Raw genomic sequence first — 21,055 nt, forward strand, 5'->3', positions numbered from 1 at the left:
GATATTTCATCCTTGTGCAGAGGGACAGGAAAAGGCCAAAGTGCCACATAAGCGTAAAATGTCAAAATAGGCTTAAGTGGTTCATAGGCTTTGGATACGGTGAAATTTAACCCATAAATATAATGGAAAATGTGTACAAGAGGCCATTTCTTCTTAGGCAATCTTCTGTATTAAGAGAGCACTCCATAATATCCCCAAATGTATGGAGTACAGTTCTGATCCATTTTTATTGCAAAACCCTACCTTCGTTAAGCACAATATTTTTGTGGGTCCAAAGGTCATTTACAACAAGTTTCACTATATATTCACTATATATGTACTTGATGTGAGTAGGAACCCTGGAAACAGCATTCTGCAGAGATTGTGCTCTATGTATATGTACTGTAGGACCTGTATCAGGCACTGGATGAAGTAAAGACTTTTTGATTGTTCTTCCCGTGCAAATGGTGGCAAAATTTATGAGGTATTACCTGTAGCCAACACTGCATTTGAGGATATGAGCAATGTAATTTGTTGTTGGTTGGTTTTTAAAGACAGTTAATAATTACCATAGGGAAAAACACATATAGAACACTGTTAAATATTTTATTAGAGAGGTTAATAAAAAAAATTATGAGGTGTATCTGAGGCTGACTAAAATTTCAGCTCTGCAGGTGTGATATAGTACCAAATTTTATTATTGCTGCCTAGAAGAGATGAGGCTGAGAGTAATAAAAACTGCCAAATCTGCAGTGCAGTCAATAAATCAACAGGAATGATGTATATTTTTGCAGCTGTTGCGAGAAGCGAAAGAGAAAGAGAAGCAGAGATTGGCCCAGCAAGTTATAGTTGAAAGGACAGCGCATTATGGGCTGCTTTTTGATGAGTTCCAAGGTTTGTCCCATCTTGAAGCTCTGGAAATTCTGTCAAATGAAAGTGAAGCCAAGGTACAGTATGCAAACTGCATAAAGCACAAACACAATGTTTAGTGAAATACTTTTTGTAAGCATTAATCTCCTCATACAAGTCAGTAAGAGTTTTTTTCATTGACTTCACTGGGTACTGATTTGGTCCCAAGGGTTAATCCCGTTATCTCATGAAGTCAGGGGGACCAGGATTTAGCACAAAGGAAGCAAGGAAATCTGCCATTGAAAGTTCTAGTTGTTAAGACATTATGTGTTCTGCATTTTAAACCTGTTACAAGGTGCTAATGCTCTTTCAAGCTTTACCACAAGACTCAAGTGTATTGTTTTTATTAAAAGTATTACCATTTATATTCAGGAACCTTGCACCAACTACACCAAGAGGTTAATAAAAGAAAATGCATTCCAGATTATTTATTTAACTTCTAAATATTCTTTATTGCATTGTGTTATTATCTTCTTGTTGACCAGCCTAAGATATAAATAGAGATGTAAGCAGTCTCTGTGGCTGTGTTTACACAGCAATGTAACCTAGGGTAATTGGGACTTGAGTCACCTGACCCATGTCAAGGAAACCTGGGCTTGAGCATCTATGTTGCATTTTAACCCTAGGTTAAGAATTTTCTGACCCGTGCTCAAACCTAGAGCTTTGACATCCACATTGAAGTGCACTGACCCAAGTCAAAAGTAACCATATTCCAGAGTGCCTAGTGCCCCCCACCAATGTCAACATTCTAGCCCTAGGAACCAGAGCATGCTTGGGGCGGCATGCCACGGGGGGCGCTCTGCCGGTTGCCAGGATGGAGGCAGGCAGCTCCGGTGAACCTCCCGCAGGCATGCCTGCAGAGGGTCCACCGGTCCCACAGCTCCCTCAGGCGTCCCTGCGGGGGGTCCGCTGGTCCCACGGCTCCGGTGGAGCATCCGCAGGCATGCAGCAGAGCGCCCCATGCGGTCTGCCACCGTGCTTGGGGCAGCGAAATGGCTAAAACCGGCCCTGCTAGGAACATGGTGTACTGTGGGAAAACTCTACTGCACACTCTGTTTCCTAACGATGACGGTGCTGTTGATGGGACTTGTGCCCATAGTTGGCCTTGCTCAAGGAGCACATGAGTTCATAAACCGCAAAGGGTATTACTCCATTGTTATGCAGGCAGTAGTGGACCACACAGGCAGATTTATGAATGTCAGTGTGAGCTATACAGTAAAAGTTAATGATGCCAGAGTTTTTTGCTGCTCTGGAGTCTACATTCATGGACAGGCAGGGACACTATTTCCACCAAATGTCATAGATATAACTAGTGTTACTGTCCCCATTGTTGTTATTGGGGAACCCACGTACCCTCTTTTCCCTTGGCTTGTGAAATCATACCCTGATTTCAGAGGTCCAGACAAAAAAAAAGTTTAATTACACTCTAAGCAGGTGTAGAATGGTTGTTGAATGTGCTTTTGGCAGATTAATGTCCTGTTGGAGGTGTTTACAAACCCATTTAGATGCCAGTGTAATTACGACCGTCTGCATTACTGTGGCTTGCTGTGCTCTTCACAACTTTTGTGAAGCCAGACATGAGCCACTTCCTTCTGAAAGGACCTATGACAACGAGGAGACACTGGATTGGTAGCTCAGCCAGAAAGTGAAGCCAGCGTGGCGAGTGCTGATTGTACCTGAGCAGCGGAAGTAAGGGGTACTTTGTGTGCTCACATTACAGACTTCCATGGCCCAATGGCAGAGGGGAAATAGTACCTATAGGAATGTGCTTCAAGCGGAGGGGAAAACGAGCTCATTTTTTATGAGGGGCAGTGTTTGGGAGGAAGTAGTCTCGATTGCCATGCAGTGCAAGTCAAAATGACATGATGAAAAATAAATTTGTGTGTGGCTGATAGTATGCTTGTGCAAACTGCAGATCACTCACCCTGCAGAAGGAACACCCCAACCTTTAGGTTCTGTCTAGCAAAGGCTAAAGAGTGTTGGAGGGTGCTTTGTAGGTTGCTTACAAAGTCCAGAATGTTAGTTCCTGGAGAAGGCGTAAACCCCTCCCATTGCGGCTTCACCAACTGTAATGGCCCCTTAACCTTGTGACCATACACAAGTTCAAATGGTGAAAACCCTAAACTGGGATGTGGTACAGCCCTGTAGGCAAACAGCAACTGCTGCAACACTAGGTCCCAATTATTGGAGAATTCGTTGATGAATTTTCGTATCATGGCCCCCAAAGTTTCATTGAACCTTTCCACCAGGCCATTGGTTTGATGGTGGTACGGTGTGGCAACCAAGTGATTCACCCCATGAGTTTCCCACAGTTTTTTCATGGTCCCTGCCAGGAAATTAGACCCTGAATCTGTAAGGATGTCAGAGGGCCAACCTACCCTGGCAAAGATGTCTGTTAGGGCCAGGCACACAGTGTTAGCCCTGGTGTTGCCTAGAGCGACTGCTTCTGGCCATCGGGTAGCAAAGTCCACTAAAGTCAGTACGTACTGCTTTCCTCTGGGCGTCTTTTTTGGGAAAGGGCCCAGAATATCCACAGCTACTCGCTGAAATGGGACCTCAATTATGGGGAGTGGCTGGAGAGGGGCCTTGACCTGGTCTTGAGGCTTTCCCACTCTTTGGCATACCTCACAAGACTGGACATACTTGGCAACGTCCTTGCCCATCCCCTCCCAGTGGAAGGACTTCCCCAACCGGTCCTTGGTTCTGTTCACCCCAGCATGGCCACTGGGGTGATCATAGGCTAAGCTTAAGAGCTTCCCCCGGTACTTAGTTGGAACCACCAACTGTTTTTGTGGCTGCCATTTTTCCCGGTGTCCACCAGAAAGAATTTCCTTGTATAAAAGTCCTTGGTCTATAACAAACCGGGATCGATTAGAAGAGCTGAGAGGCGGTGGGGTGCTCCGTGCCGCCGCCCAAGCTTTCTGAAGGCTGTCATCCGCTTCCTGCTCAGCCTGGAACTGTTCCCTTGAGGCTGGGGTCACCAGTTCTTCCTCAGACTGTGGACTTGGGCTTGGTCCCTCTGGAAGCAATGTAGGTGATGGGGTTGTTTCCGTTGCTGGTGAACCGCTTTCCGCTGGTGCACCTGAGGGTATTTCAGGCTCTGGCTGAGCCTTTTGGGTATGGCTGTCTTTTGCTTCTGCCAGTTCTGGCTCGCTGGCGCCCTCTGGCGTTGAGTTTGAAGATGTGGTTGCACTTGCTGGTGCTGGTTGCTGTTCCAGTTCCGGGCCTGGGACTGGAGATGCTGTGGCTGTTTCAGTGGTAGGCATGGAATCCGGGTCCACTACCTCTGTCTGGGTCTCAGGTAACACAGACGGGGCCTCTGTGGACGGCTCAGGAACAGGAATAGGTCTGGAAGCTTGCCTGGTTTGGCTACGTGTAACCATTCCCACTCTCTTGGCCCGCCTCACCTGGTTGGCCAAGTCTTCCCCCAGTAGCATGGGGATAGGATAATTGTCATAGACTGCAAAAGTTCACATTCCTGACCAGCCTTTGTACTGGACAGGCAGTTCAGCTGTAGGCAAGTCTACAGCTTGTGACATGAAGGGGTAAATTGTAACTTTGGCCTTTGGGTTGATGAATTTGGGGTCAACGAAGGATTGGTGGATAGCTGACACTTGTGCCCCCGTGTCTCTCCACGCAGTAACCTTCTTTCCGCCCACTCTCAAATTTTCCCTTCGCTCCAAGGGTATTTGAGAGGCATCCGGGCCTGGGGATCTTTGGTGTGATGGTGGTGTAATGAATTGCACTCGCATGGTGTTCTTTGGACAGTTGGCCTTGATATGTCCCAGTTCATTACACTTAAAGCATCTTCCATCTGATGGGTCACTGGGCAGAGGTGAGTTACTGGAGACTGGTGAGGTGGAAGGGTAGGGTGTCTGTGGCTTTACTTGGGTGGTATGTGGGGTCTTTGGCTGTCCTCGGTTGTAGGGTTTATGGTCTGTGTGCCCCCTGGGGTAATCGTTTCCCTTGACAGTAACTTTTTTGCTTTCTGCCAGTTCCATTCATTTGGCTCCAATCTCCCCCGCCTTAGCGAGATCTTTGGGTTTTCCATCTTGTATGTACCGTGTGATGTCTTTAGGAACACCATCCAAGAACTGCTCCATTTGTATGAGGAGGTGCAGTTCTTCCAAGGTTTGAACGTTGTTTCCTGTTATTCAGGCCTCATAGTTTTTTGCAACGTAGTAGGCGTGTTTGGGAAATGACACCTCTGGTTTCCACTTTTGGGTTCTGAAGCACCGACGGGCATGATCTGGGGTTATCCCCATTCTGTATCTGGCCTTGGTTTGAAAAAGTTTATAGTCATTCATTTGCTGCTTAGGCATTTCAGCTGCCACCTCTGCTAAAGGTCCACTGAGCTGTGACCTTAATTTTACCATGTACTGGTCTTCGGGGATGCTGTACCCAAGACAGGCTCTTTCAAAATTTTCCAAGAAGGCCTTGGTGTCATCACCTGCCTTGTAGGTGGGAAATTTCCTGTGCTGTGGAGCAATAATTGGCGCCGGGTTGTTAGGGTTGGCTGGCACATGCAGCCCAGCTTTTGCCAACTCCAGTTCATGTTTTCTCTGTTTTTCCTTCTCTTCATTCTCTTTTTGTTGTTTTTCCATTTCTTTTTGGTGTTTTTCCATTTCTGTTTGGTGTTTTTCCATGTCTCGGCGGTGGGCCAACTCTTCTTCTGCTTGTTTCCTTCGGTAGGCCACCTCTTCTTCTTCTAGTTTTCTTTTGTGTGCTGCCTCTTTGGCTGCCTGTTCTCTTTGGAAGGCTGCCAGTTTGATGCTTTCTTCCTTTTCTTTCAGCTCCATCTCTTTTTGTTTTATTTCTAGTTCCTGATTGTGTTTTTCCATCTCTCGCCTGTGTTCAGCTTCTTTGATTTGTTCTTCGGCCTCAATTTTTGCCTTAGAAGTCATGATTCCTGTTTTCTTGTGTTGGGGTGCCCTTTGGTGTTTATCTTCTGAACTGCAGGTTCTCTGTTGCCTCCTGAAGTCTGCCTAGCAACAGTGCCTTTAGCTAATCTTCAATGTTAAGTAAACCTGAAAAACCACTTTATTTGCATGTATATAGTGCTGGTATGACTCTCAATGGGAGTGCTATTGTGTGACAAAAGACTCTTAATAGAACCTTAATGGTTTCTTGCTTAAGATGCAAGCTACAAACTGCCAGAGAGAGCAGAAAAAAAAAATTCTCTCTGGTTCCCTTTTAAAACCAAACTGTTTCTCTCTGCTAAAAAGCCCTTAGCAGAGAAAAGAAAAATATAATATTCCTACTGGCTTCTGGATTCTGTCTATATCCCAACCGCTGCTACTCATGTCATAACCTTAGTCCCAGATTTGGACCTTAGCGTCCAAAATATGGGGGTTAGCATGAAAACCTCCAAGCTTAGTTACCAGCTTGGACCTGGTACTTGCTGCCACCACCCAAAAAATTAGAGTGTTTTGGGGCACTCTGGTCCCCCTGAAAAACCTTCCCTGGGGACCCCAAGACCCAAATCCCTTGAGTCTCACAACAAAGGGAAATAATCCTTTTTCCCTTCCCCCCTCCAGGTGCTCCTGGAGAGATACACAGACACAAGCTCTGTGAATCCAAACAGAGTGACTCCCCCTCTCCATTCCCAGTCCTGGAAACAAAAAGCACTTTCCTCTTCACCCAGAGGAAATGCAAAATCAGGCTAGCCAATTCAACACACACAGATCTCCCCTGATTTCTTCCTCCCACCAATTCCCTGGTGAGTACAGACTCAATTTCCCTGAAGTAAAGAAAAACTCCAACAGGTCTTAAAAGAAAGCTTTATATAAAAAGAAAGAAAAATACATACAAATGGTCTCTCTGTATTAAGGTGACGAAATACAGGGTCAATTGCTTAAAAGAATATTGAATAAACAGCCTTATTCAAAAAGAATACAAATCAAAGCACTCCAGCACTTATATTTATGTAAATACCAAAGAAAAGAAACCATATAACTTACTATCTGATCTCTTTGTCCATACACTTAGAAACAGAAGACTAGAAAGTAGAAACTACTTCTCCAAAGCTCAGAGAAAGCAGGCAGACAGACAACAAAGACTCAGACACAAACTTCCCTCCACCCAAAGTTGAAAAAATCCGGTTTCCTGATTGGTCCTCTGGTCAGGTGCTTCAGGTGAAAGAGACATTAACCCTTAGCTATCTGTTTATGACAAGGTCATACACTGCATCAGAGTCACCAACCTTGTCTAAAGTCTTCTAACCGTGGCCCAGCTGAAGACTGGTGCAGAAGCAGCCTCCAGTGTTCAACCGCTGGCACTTTCTTACTCCCACTTTTTACTAACAAGTCTCAAGAAGCAACCAACTTGGTGACCCACTTGACTGCCTAATAATCAAGTTCTTCAGCTCTTGGCTGAACTAGCTGCTTTCTTTCCTTCTCCATTCTACCCAGGGTATGTGGCCCTTGCCTGCATGACCAAGGTGGTGGATTGCTGCTGTCCTCCCAAAGATCCCATCTCTTAAAACACACACACACCCCAGCCTGGCTGCTGCTGGCTGCAGACTGGTAAAGTGCATCCCCAGGCTTGCGTGCATCCCTGGGGATCCCTTATCCCTGCCCCCGCTGCATGCCAGGAGGCTGCGGGGAAGTTTGGGCACCAGCTCCCACTCACCATCCTGACAGTGCACACAGAAAGGGTGTCCCTGCACACGCAGCCCCAGAGAGGGCAGTGGGAGCCCAGGAGCAAGGGCCAGAGATCAGAGCACACCCTGCAGAGAGAGGGAGTGGGAGAGGTCCTGGCTCACCACGGCCAGGGGAGCAATGATCCTCAACAGCCAAGAGCCACATCCCAACTGGCAAATTTGCTCCCTGCTCTGGGCAAGCTCCACATGACAGCAAGGAGGCGCAGGAGCCAGAGCCACCACCACCACAGGAGGATGCAGGAATGGGGAGCAGGCTTAGCCAGCAGTAATGGCACTTCCAGACCACTGTGCTGGCTGCCTGCAGCACTGCTACTCTGCCGCCAGAAACTGTAGGATACATCTAGAAGATTCTTGGGACCCCAAGTCAAAAGGGGACTGTGTGCACACAGGATAGCAATAGGACTCGGACCCTAGGTCCAGGTTTAACTCAGGCTTAGACCCTACAGCCCTATGGGGTCCTGGGAACCTAAGTCCAAGCCCTAGGTTAGCACAATTGCAGTGTGGATGCAAGAGAGGGTTGCCTTGGGTCCAGACTCAGACCAGGGCTTACACTGCTGTGTAGACAAACCCTGTAAGATTACTCTGAGATACATGCTTAAGTTAATTAGGTCTCTGTGACAGCTAGCTTTCAACGGTCAGTTTATTGGCTCTGCTGTGCAGCCATTCAGGAAAGCTTTGGTTCACACTTAGCGGTGGTATTTATACATTATGACATTTTTCAAATACATTTCTCAGCGTTTCTTCTTCTACCTTTTTCTTTTAAAGTCCAAAGGACTTTAAAGTTCTTTTAAAGTCCTGCCCTCTCAAAAAATAGAAGTATAAGGAATAGTTTCTCTTAAACAGAATGGTCCTGCTTTTTTAAAAGGGTCTCACTTCTGCCTCCTATTTTTCCGACACAAATAACTGCAGACCCATTTCAACAGCACTTTGACACCTAATGTCCCTACAGTTGTAGCATTTGCAACTATTTCTAGGTGTAGAATTGTAAATACAAAAATCACAGTCAGGTCCTATAAAAACAAACAAAACACATTCTCATTCATCACAGCCAAAACTTAGCATGAGTCCATTTAAATTCAAGTTAACCAGAGCTCGCAGACTTCTTTATAATGAAATGAGGTTCATCTCTTGTAAGCAAGAGTGTTCAGTGCTTGGGTATCAACTACAGGTCTAGCAGCCTACATGCGGGGGAAAACTGACAGCAGTTTGGGGACTCTGCAAGGAGATTCCTAGCTGAAGACAAAAGCAGACTGGTGAGTGTCCACCAAAGACAGCCTATGGGCATTTGGTGGAACTAAGGCTGCTTGTGAGGAGAGCAGACTACTAGCAGTCATCCCCTAGGTTGATAGCCTTCATTTTCAAAACTTTCAGTGGGCTAGAACCAGATTTTCTCAGGCACGATGACATGCCATGACCACTAGGTTCTTCAAAACAGTTGGACTGTAGGTAATGTGAGTAAGCCTTGTGGGAGCAGGGAACAGGACTACTACTCTGGAATTCCCTGCCACAGCTGTTCAGGCTGACAGCAAATCTTCCCCTCTGCCTACCCACTCTTCACCAGAACCTTCCCAGAATAATGATAAGATGTTGTCAAAAAAACGTGCTCTGGGAGCAGGAGGCGGCCTGAGTATCTTGTAAAGCTTTGTGTAATATTTGTCAGAAACTCGGATACCAAGCAGATGAGCATGTAATTAATCCCTAGATAAGGTAGATAGGTTAGATAAAGGACCTGATCTTCTAATGGGAGTTCTTGTCTACTGCTCAACACACCTTGGGGTCAGGATCAAAATTCCTAATTTCAGTAAAGAAAGGGGTGATTTGGGTTAGTAGTGATCACTGTCATTTCCTTTCTCAGATTCAGTCATTTTTAACATCACTTAATGGAGAGCAGCTGGAAACTGTGAAAAATGACTTAATTGCTATTAAAGAGATCTTCATTCCAAAGGAATCAAATAATGAAGAGGATCAAGGAAAAAAAGGTAATTAAAATAATACTGGTGTATCCCAGTTGAGACCTGTTAAATCTATATGTTTAATTTAAAAAAAAACACTTTAACCCAAACTAGCATGCTTTAATTAATTGAGAGTTGAGAGTAGACAGACAATTTGGAGTGAATTTCCCTATAATACCCTAACATTCTTCTAAAGAAGTAAATACAGTGGAGACTAGGGAAGCTTGGATTGTTAGATGTTCATTTCAAACTCAGTTGATTGACATTCTGGTTTATAGACTCTGCTTATAAAATTGTGTATGCACGATAGGCTAAAAGTTTAGGGGAGTTCAGCAATGATTTTCTCCCGTAATGGCTGTATCCAGTGGATGAGATCCTTACCCCTGCTCCAGCACCTTTACATGAGGTAAAAGAGCTGGCAGGGCACAAAAGGGTCCTAAAAGCCCCAGTCCCTGCTGAGAGAGGATTCCCCTCGCACTGGCACTGTTGAAGAAAGCCATAAGGCTGCTTCCAAGGCTTCTCTTTGCAAGTCCTGACTTAGGGAGGGTGTTGGGGGGCAGCAAGGGCGTGTCACAGGCTGGGCTGCAGTATACAGCACTGTGAGGATTCCAGACCATGCTGTGATCCAAAGGGCAGCCTAGAGAGGTTTCCATAACTTACAGAGACCCCCTAGGGCTGCCTACGTTATGCCAGGGGCCTCTGCAGCCTCTGAAACAGGACTGAATCAGAAAGTTGTATAGGTAGCTCACAGCCACTGGAGTGCCCTCTCCTCCTGGGTTGTGCATTTTGAATTGAGCTCTTGAAATCAATGGAAATGGACTCTATCCTCAATAACTTAGAAGACCTTGTTTTACATATGAGGGTCTTCTCCTAATCTCAGTGATGCAGGCCTATACAACCCTACATTTTGCAAAATACTGAGAGATGTGTGGCCAAGAATCTGAAATTATGAATCACTGAAATAAAACCTCATTTAAAAGAAGTGTCTAGAGATATTTCATTGTTGACACTGCCTGGGGCAGCAGCAACTTCTATTCTGTTCTATTCTACATAATTGCCCTCATCACCATAGTCTCCTAGCACCTTCCAATAGTTTATTAAGCAAAGGGACTAACATCTGTCTCGTGGTTTGTTCTTTCATCCTCTCCTGAAGGGAAAGCTGTGTGTGCAATGGAGTGTTTAATTTGGTAGGGTTGTTTTTTTAATGTAAACATTACTTTGAGTTTATACTAGAGAGCATATCAAAGAAACATAGCTTGCATTTGTAGTGGAAAGTGGTGAGGTCTGTGATGGTCTTTAATGCCTGTGGAATTCACTCCACAGCCTCACAACAGCCCTGAAGAATGTTCTATCTTCAGCACAGGTGAGCTTTACTCTTAAGGTGGAAAGTTCAGTTGTGCCTGAGGAGGGGACTTGTCAACCAACATCCTCATTCTCAAGCTCTAAGCCATCTTTTAGATATGCTGAGCCTAAGCCATAGAGCTCCTTGAAGATAGAGACTGAAGCAAAAAGCATTGCAGATTTTGCTCTGCAAAAGCAAATCAGTTAGAAGACCAAAATACATCCTTGTGACAGAGGAAATGATAACCACAGACATGTTCAATACATCTTGGAGCGAGAGAATGGTCTTCAGAAAGTCCAACAGTTATTTTAGGCTGCAGTAAGATTAGCTACTGTTCGAGGTGACTCATTTCCTTTAACCACAATAAGTGCACATTGGGTAACATTCGTGCTTATTGGGTAACCCCAGTGCAGAAAGCCAGGGCAATTCCTATGCACCACTTAAGGCCCATGATCCATTTACATGTGTACGTAGCTCCACATACAGAGTAAAGGCAGTATAATACAGTACATTGTGTATCACTTTGTAATAAGCCCTTTAGTGATGAACAGGATTTGCCCTCTCCCTCTGCACAGTGGCAAATGTCACCCATACTGCATAAGCAGTAATTCCACAAGGGAACTTTCATATCTTGTACACATCACATGATATCTGTCCACAGATATTTACAAACAAGGGGACAATGTCAAGTTGCATTTTTTTAATACAAGAGGCTGAAAGAGACTATAAAAATATTAAATATTTAAATGTTTAACATCTGGCCATAGACAGAATTACTAAAGTAGATGGAGAGAGAAATCTGGCCTTTGAGAAATGGAGAGGAGACCCATTTTCTTTTCAGATATTTGTAACATGCTTACAGGCAGCTGTGTTGAATCTCTTGAGGGCAAAGTTGCCAGCTATTTGGTTTATACATCCCGGTATTTTGCAGCTCAACTAGAAAACTTGCATGTAGCTGAGCTAGATTTTTTGCTACAACTCAATCTCCTGAGGGCTGAAATACTTTAGTCTAACTCTAGTTATTGTGCTCAATATGAGGGTAACTAAATGAAATTAATGGCCTGTGATATACTGGATGTAAGACTAATGATCCCTTCTGGCCTTAAACTGTATGAAACGATGAGCAAGATAAACCCTTATGGGAAAATCCTATATAATTTAAGAGGGATGAAATCAATAGGGTTCTGCAGAAATTACTCTAAAACCTAATAGAAATTCACAGAGCTTGTAATCCTTTCTATGGGCCTGCTCCAAAGCCCTCTGAGCTGAGAGGGAGTCTTTCCACAGACTTCAGTGGGCTTTGGATCAGGCCTTAAAGGCTTTTTTTTTTAACCATCCTATAGAATCTTATAGAGTAGCAAGGATGTAATTTTGTATTAAATTTTATAGGATGGTTCAAAAACTGGAAAAAAATTAATTTTCTTTAGGCCCTTTCCATGAGGGCAGGGCTGGCATCTCTGTGGTGAGCACACCCACATGAGACACTTGACTTTCAGTGCTTGCTGCTGCCTTTCCCTTGTGATTGGCCATGCACGGAGCATTGCAAAGACACTGTGCACATCTCCTTACTTTGCCCTGCAATGTCTGCTTTAGACAACATCTTTGAGGGTGCCTAAGAGAATCCTACTTATCTTTTCTAAGCCAGAATAAAATGTGGGATCTTCAGGAAAGGTGTAAAAAACAGGAGAATGGGGGAAGGGATTTCTCGTGACCATCAGGAGGCCTGTGAGACAGGAGCACCAGGCCATGCCCTGAATTTAACACATGCATTCCTAAATGTCTTTATTGAGTGCGGCCAGTGCATAAAGGCCCATAAAACTTAAAGAATTCAGTTAAAAGGGCCATAAAAGGCAATTAAAATAAATATGACATCCAGCATCTTTAAATTTAATTCTGCTAATGATGTAAACGTTTGTTCCCTGATAGAGCACAGTTTTATTAACTGTTGCAGGTTTCTAATTCAGCCAACCTTCATTTGCGAATGGCTATATAATTTAAACTAGGTTTCTATTCTCCACTTACAGGGATTCATGTTTCTGATCCTATTTACAAAACCAAATGTAGCTTCCCCGGTTGCACTGAGGTGTGTCCTTCCCAGAGCAGATTCTTGGTCTTTTTTCTTTTTTTATTTGATTTATTTACCTAAAATGATTTGTTTAGGGCCCTTCGGCAATTTGCCATGATATAATCCTTTACTACATTGGGAAAAAGAGGTGTGCTTAATACTATTTAACATGTTTTTCAATACCACTGAGCACCTCATGTGAACAAAGACAATGTTGTTTAATTATGAGTTAGCTGGTCCTGGTCAAACCCAGGGCATGTCTTCACTGCAAATAAGAGATGTGTTCTTAACTTGAGTTACATAACTCTGGTTAAAATCCCAGCAAAGACAAGGCAGTTGAGTTTTATCATTAGTTACCAAGTAGAGCTAAACTCCAACTCCCCTATAGTCTGTAACTCAACCCGCTAACTTGTCTTGAAACTAGAAATGCCTTGTCTTCAGTGGGATTTTAATTGAAACCTTTTTTTCCCCAGTGAAGACATGGTCCTAGACAAGATGTTTTTGAACATGTTAAATTCTGTCTAGGTGCTCAGCGGTACCTAAAAACATGTTGATTAACACATGTTGGCTAACTGTCTTGCTAGATACCGTGTTTTCCCATTGTAGAAGAGGTCACAGTATTTGATAGCGCTACAGTATCATTTGGCTGTGCTCTACATATACAAAAGATAAGAGACTTAACTGGAGGAAAAACACTTCTCTACCTTCAAATAAACTGTTTGGAGGGTTTGTTTCTTTGCTGTAACCTTGAGGACCCATCCTGGACCATTTCTCACCTTCTGCTGCTGCTCCAAGGATGTTACTACAGCTTTTGAGCTGCAGTTATCTCTGTGGAGCCTGCACAAGAGAAAGATGTGTGAGGATCTTTGAGAAAGTTTATTTGCATAAATCTCATTCTTGGCAACTTTGGGATTGGGTGTGTAGCCCGTTTCCATGCCTTTTTAGTATCAGACAGACAGGTACAATCAGCATCCACAGGAGTAAGGGGAAAGGGCACTTCTTGCTTCCAAAGGGACAAATGTGTTTTTGCAATAGTTTTCTGTTTCCTTTCAAACTGTGGTAATATTCATGCCCAACAAAAGATGAGTATACCTGAAAAGTGGCTGTACTTAATTCTTAAGGCTACATTAATATCAATGACTTCACATGTCGCTACCAGACATTAAGGGACAAGGTAATTGAACTGGGTATCATATTTTATATGCCACAAGTTATCAGAAATTCTGGTTCTTGTGCAATGTGTCAGTGAACAGCTTCTCTAGATTCAGCAGGCTGCAAATAATGACACAGTTCAACATAGACATTTTTGTTGCCCATATCTTTCCCATTTCTAATTTCATCTTTTATAAGATGGGGCAACCAGAACTGCACACGGTATTCAAGGTGTGGGCACATGGATTAATTTAGGGCATTATGATATTTCTGTTTTATTGCCTATTCTTTTCCCAGTGGTTCTTAACATGGCTAGCTTTTCTGACTGCCGCTGCACATTAAGTGGATGGTTTCAGAGAATTATCCATGATGAATCCAAGATTTCTTTCTTGAGTGGTAACAGCTAATTTAGACCCCAGCATTTTGTATGTGCATTACTCTTCATTTATCAGCATTGAATTTTTCTGCCATTTTGTTTTCCAGTCACCCAGTTTTGTAAAATCCCTTTATAATTCTTTGCAGTCAGCTTTGGACTTAACTTTGAGTAATTTTGCATTATCTGCAAATTTTGCCACCTCCTTGTTCACTCCTTTTCCAGATCATTAATGAACATGTTGAGCATCACTGGTCCCAGTTCAGATCCTTGTGGGGATCCTGCCATTTACCTCTCTTCTTTGTGAAAACTAACCATTTATTTCTATGCATTATTTTCTAGCTTTTAATCAATTACTGATCCATGAGAGGATCTTCCCCCTCTTATTCCATGACTGCTTAGTGTGCTTAACGGCCTTTGGTGAGGGACCTGGTCAAAGGCTTTGTGAAAGTCCCAAGTCACTGTATTGATTGGATCACCCTTGTCCACATATTTGTTGACACTCTCAAAGAATTGTAATAGATTGGTGAGATGTTATTTCCCTTTACAAAAGCTGTGTTGACTCCTCCACAAGATATTGTTTTTATGTGTCTGATAATTCTATTTTTTACTATACTAGTTTCAACCAATTTGATTGATCCTGAAGTGAGGCTTACCATCCTGTAAAAATCAGGGTCACTGTTGAATTCTTTTATAAAATCAGCATTATGTCAGCTATCCTCCAGTCATCTGGTACAGAAGCTGATTTAAGCGATAAGTTACCTACCATAGATACCTTAGGAGATTACATAGATAAAATGGTAGAATTGCATGGCAGAAATTGTCATCTTTGAAAGCATTATCTGTGATGTCAAAGATAAACTAAAAGATAGTAAAATATATGCATCTTGGGAAGCCCCACAGAAACAACACAATAGGCCCTGGGGAAACAATGATTGTAGTTTGAGCTGTCAAAGGCAGACAAAAGGAATCTGTATGACCAAGAGTGAGGTCAAGCACAGATAATCTGTGGTTTACTCACAAACATTCTACAATGAGAGAAAGTTCCTGCACCTTAGACCAGTGGTTCTCAAACTTTTTTTTTCTTGGACCCCTTGAAAATTGCTGAGGGTCTCGGCGGACCACTTAATGATCCTTCCAAATGTTGTTTGTACCGTTAGCTAACTATTGTAAAGCGCTTTGGATAAAAGAACTATATTAAAAAAACCTTAATAATAATGTTTTTTTGTTCTACAAATAAAAGCACACAACTCATATTTTAATATCAGTAGTCTGACCTTTCTAATGCAATGGATGTGCCCTCTCTCCCCCGCTACAGCAGCCCCTGAGCTGGGGCTGGCAAGGAGGGGGTCTCTCTCTCTCTCTCCCCTGCCGCAGCAGCCCCTGAGCTGGGGCTGGGAAGGAGGGGGTATCTCCAGGGCCGGTGCAAGGATGTTCCACGCCCTAGGCAAAACTTCCACCTTGTGCCCCCACCCCCCGGGCCCCCACCCTGCGGCATCCCCCCCACGGCAGCATCCCCCCTCTGCCCTGAGGTGCCCCCCCTGCGGCAGCTCTCCCCTTCTGCCCTGCGGCACCCCGCTTGCGGCAGCTCCCCACCCTCTACCTAAATGCCGGCGGCGACCAGAGCGGCCGAAGATCCAGCCACCGCAGTCGCTGCCGAAGAAAATACTGTCCCCCAAATCCTAGTGCGGTCGCCTAAATAGTTTCACTGACCCTGGGTATCTTCCCCGCCAGAGCAGCCACAGAGCCAAGGCTAGGAAGGAGGGCTGTCTCTCCCTGGCAGCCGCAGCCCTGGAGCTGGAGAAAGTCGCTTCTTTCTCTGGCCACCACAACCCTGCATGTCCCAAATTCCCCCCACCCCCTCTTCTCACCCCACTGCCCCCTCCAACCTACCCCTGTTCTCCCCAGGGCCAACACATCACCTTATATATGCATCTTCTCCAGGGTTCAGGCACTTAATTAGTGGAGCCACGCCTGCGTGGCTCCACTAATTAGGGAGGTGGCCCTTCATTCTTTTGTGTATGACCTCCCAGGCACGCACCGTAAAGGGAACTATCCGTGGACCACCTGAATGGAGCTTGTGTACCACTGGTGGTCCACGGACCACAGTTTGAGAACCTCTGCCATAGACTAAACCACAGAAATGAAAGTCTTGCTTAACCAGAGTTCAAATTTAAAGTGAAAAGGAAATTACCTTCTTTAGCTGTAGTCCCCACAGAGTGAAAGGAATTATTTTGGGGGTAGTTTTGTGAACTATGTTTTACAGGAGGTCAGACTAGATGATCACAGTGATCCCTTCTGTCCTTGGAACCTATGAATAAGCAGGAAACACCCTTTACCTTATATTCTCTAGTTATGCTGCTGTGTTGTGTATATATATTCTCATTTGAGAAAAGGGGCTTATCTTTTGGGAGTTGCATGTGTTTTTCCCTGGTGATTCTGCTGACCCACTGCAATTCTGGGGAGGTAAGCCACGACCTGTAACTTATACAGAATCATAGAAATGAAGAGCTGGAAGGGACTTCAAGAGGTCATCTAAACCATCATCCTATGCTGAGGCAGAACCAAGTCTACCTAGACCATCCCTTACAGGTGATTGTCTAACCTGTTCTTAAAAATATACATCTAGTTCTTGCCTCTGCCGTCTCCCTTTTTTCCTTTGATGAAACAAAGAGTGGAGACGTTCACATTTTATTAGTCTAACCCAGGGGTTGGCAACCTCTGGCACGCAGCTCGCCAGGGTAAGTACCGTGGCGGGCCAGGCCAGTTTGTTTATCTGCCGCGTCGGCAGGTTCGGCCGATCGTGGCTCAGACTGGCCATGGTTCACTGTCCCAGGCCAATGGGGGTGGCAGGAAGCCGCGGCCAGCACATGCCTCGCCCATGCTGCTTCCCGCCTTCCCTATTGGCCTGGGACGGCGAAATGCGGCCAGTGGGAGCCACAGTCCACCGAACCTGCCAACGCGGCAGGTAAACAAACTGGTCTGGCCCGCCAGGGTGCTTACCCTGGTGAGCCACGTGCCAGAGGTTGCTGACTCATGGTCTAACCAATGCTGGTTCTATAGTGCTAGAAATGTGTGGGGATCTGATCTTTGATTTGATTTTTGACTGCAATGACAAAAACAACATGCTCACAGAAATAATCTTATTTCCTTTTGCAGCAGGCATGGAAGAAGAGTTTGTTAGCATGCTTACTGAGCTACTGTTTGAATTGCACGTTGCTGCCACTCCTGACAAACTTAATAAGGTTGGTGCAAGTTACAGAACCTGCCTCCACTACCTAGTATAAAGAAGAACTAGTGGGCGCTGCTCTGAAATTCAATGTAGAGTAGTATCTAGGGTGGCAGATCAGAGCGCAAATAGTGGATGGCACAAAGATGTTAAATAGAGAGAGCTGTGGTAGAAGAGATTAGGTGAGTCAGACCAGAACCAGGAGGCCAGGCTAGCTAGCTAGCTACTCTCTCACTGACAACCCAGAATGATGGGCCACACAAAGAAATCTCAAAGTGGGGAAAGCTTTAGAGATAGAATAGGGATCTTTACATGAGGGTTTGGTTTAGACTATTGTGGTCCATCTACACAAACCACAGCAAGTCTACAGACTTGGGTAGCAGGGCTCGTTCTAGCACTGTCAGAATAGATGTGTAGAGAGCGCTTTGAAAGTTGCAGCTCGGGCTCTGAAGCCCATCCCTCTCCAAAGGCTTCAGTGTCTGAACTCCAGCGTGGGATGCAACTTCAAAGCACTGGCTACCCCACTATTTTGAGAGCACTAGCATGAGTACCACTAGCCTGAGTCCATTGACTGGAAATGGCTAGTGGTACTTGTCCGTTGACTAGTTGGCTGGAAAGACATCACTGATGCTGTTTCTGCTTTGATCCACTTATAGGCTTGGTACTAAGCAGTTCAAAATCCAGTTGCTTTCTTCTAATTTCGTTTCTGAATTTGGACTTGTTTTAGCTTATTCAAAGAATTTGCTTATTTTTTTCTTTCTTTATAAAAATTCTGCTTCACTTTTTCAGTCAGATCTTAGTTTCCCTTTTCTTTATTTCTTAGATACATCCTGCATAAAACCGAGGTTTTGGTAACCTTAGTCTTAATTATAGCTCTATATGCAGGTTAAGGGCAGCATAATATAGTTCAGTATATGGCCATAGGTGAGCAATGCTTCAGTGGACAGAAAGATTTTCTCTTATGTACATGTCTGATGTAAATAAGAATTTTGAGTGGAACAGTAAAACTAGGTAAAGAAATGTATTGTTAACTTGTGTTTCAGCAACATTATTTGATCTTCCACACTTGAATAATAGGAGGTTTTTTGTGGGGTTTGTTTGGCAGGCTAGGAAAAAAGCTCATGACTGGCTAAAAGAAACCAACTTCTCCACATCACTAGACTTGGAAGAGGAGCCAGAGGAAAACAAAGAGGATGAACAAAAGACTGAACAAGGAGGAGATGGTGGTGATAAAACAGAAGAGAAGAAAAACAAAACCGTGGAGGTAAAATAGTCCTAGAAGGAAAAATTTCATAAACAAAATCATAATCTCTTTGGCTGGATTCTCTAAACACCCAGCATTTGTGCTTCATCCTTATGAGTGGTGCTGTTGTTTTTAATATCTCCAGGGGGAGAAGTTATTTAGCTTTATAAAGGAACTTAAAAGAGATGGTAATCAATTGCTATGACCCTAATTCTGCAAACCTTACTTATATAAGTATTTTTCACCATTAGATTAGTCTCATGAGTAAATAATCAGCAGGATCAGACCCTCTGCCAATAATAACTTTTTAAACTTTAAAAAGTAAAAGCCTCAAATATACCTTTTACATCAAAGATTAAATTCAGGGAGATGGGAAAATCCTATGGTGTTTTGTCTGTAGCAATGTACCATATCTAAAGTCATGTCTCAACATTTGGCAGTGACTCTTTCTTTAGATGCCAATAAATGAAAAAATATATGATCAATTTATATTTAAATTCATGGATAAACAGATTGGTAAAGTAGCAATATTATTTACTAGTCAAACCAAAAGGTTACGATTTTTTTTACGAAAGGTCTTCCTTAAGGCTAAATATACCCACTAGTGTTATTGCCTTCTGTGGGTCTAGTTAACTGTGGTTGAATTTCTTAATTTAAGTTATGACAGTGTTAAATTGTGTTGTTTTTAATGATCTCAAATAAAAAATCCATTATGTTCCCTTTAAAAAAATCCAAACACTTTAAAATGTAAGAAACCGTGTTGTACTGTGTATATTATAGATTATGTTGTTACAGATTTTCAGATACTGCTAAACCACTGGGAGTTGAGATTAGAAAGAGTTTTATGTATTTTGTTGCTAGCAAAATGAATTTTTTATCAGGAGTATAATTCATTTTCAGTATGGAAATGTGCTTTGGGAATGGCATGATCCTCTCAAATCCCTATGAAATCAGTGTAAATTGCATGAGTGTTAAGGGCTCAATTTCAGCATGTATCAGGACCAGAGCCAAAAACTCCACCATAGAAACTCCTGGGACTCGACCCTGCTCCCATTGAAATGAATGGCAGTTTTGCTTTTTCACTTCTCGGAGATAAGCAAGCATGAGGTCCTTACACTTGCATCCCCTTTTCCTCAAGGATGGGTAACAGCTGGTATTCCTTGGCTTTGTATGCACTGATATCTCCCAGTGTGTACTCTGGCCTAGTTTACAAAATCTCTTTTTTAGTCTATAGAAATTATGTTACTGTTTGTTGGTTTCATTTCAGGAAGTCTACATGCTGTCTATTGAAAGCCTTGCTGAGATAACAGCTCGTTGTATCGAGCAGCTTCATAAAGTAGCAGAGCTAATTCTTCATGGGCAAGAAGTGGAAAAGACAGCCCAGGACCAAGCAAAAGTTATGACAAAGTGAATATAATTTTTTTTTATTTCTTATTTCTGTCATCAGTATGAGCTTGCTTAACATTCGCACAGTTTTATTGAGTCCGGAGCTTTTGCAGACACCATAACACACCATGGATCAACAAACAGGACTGACTTTAGAGTTTTTGCCACTCTATTTTCAAAGGCAATCAAATCACAGACTGTCTGTGATTTGCTGACATGCATATCAGATATTTTTTTTTACAAAAAACCACGACAGATGCACAAGTTAATGACTTTTTGTTGCTATATTAGAGATGAAATGTGCACACTCATTTTAGGTGCATTTTTTTACCAGCACTACCAAAGATAGTATACCAACATGCGCAGAATTCGCTTTTGCACTCCACAGTAGGGTCTCATCATTTGTACTCTGGCAAAAGGACACAAAAATCTATTTCTAAGCCATTATGCCATATTCATCACCAATTCATTGCCAACCCACAGGCAGGGCTGGCTCCGGCGTTTTTGCCATCTCAAGCAGCAAAAAAAATAAATAAAAGCCGCGATCGGTGGCAATTCATCGGCAGGTCCCTCCGTCCGAGAGGGACGGAGACCTGCTGCCAAAGAGCCGGACGTGCCGCCCCTTTGCGTTGGCCGCCCCATGCTTGCTATGCTTGCTGCTTGCTATGTTGATGCCTGGAGCCGGACCTGCCCACAGATGTAGGCACCTAACTTCAAGAATCCCAGGTTCAAAACTGGGGCCTAAGGATCCAATCCAAAACCCA

At 43.7% G+C, this 21,055-nt stretch overlaps 1 protein-coding gene across 2 annotated transcripts in view; it reads left to right on the top strand.

Annotated features, from left to right (window-relative positions):
• FAM114A1 (family with sequence similarity 114 member A1) overlaps window positions 1-21,055 on the top strand; it is a 67,077-nt gene that overhangs the window by 36,471 nt on the left and 9,551 nt on the right. For both annotated transcript variants that reach the window (XM_030564291.1, XM_030564292.1), the window contains exons 7-11: window positions 774-926; window positions 9,405-9,528; window positions 17,593-17,678; window positions 18,768-18,926; window positions 20,173-20,312. In XM_030564291.1, the coding sequence (XP_030420151.1) occupies window positions 774-926; window positions 9,405-9,528; window positions 17,593-17,678; window positions 18,768-18,926; window positions 20,173-20,312 (662 nt within the window). The remainder of the gene's footprint in view (window positions 1-773; window positions 927-9,404; window positions 9,529-17,592; window positions 17,679-18,767; window positions 18,927-20,172; window positions 20,313-21,055) is intronic.

This window comes from Gopherus evgoodei, chromosome 5 (assembly GCF_007399415.2).
Source record: "Gopherus evgoodei ecotype Sinaloan lineage chromosome 5, rGopEvg1_v1.p, whole genome shotgun sequence".
Taxonomy (NCBI): Eukaryota; Metazoa; Chordata; order Testudines; family Testudinidae; genus Gopherus; species Gopherus evgoodei.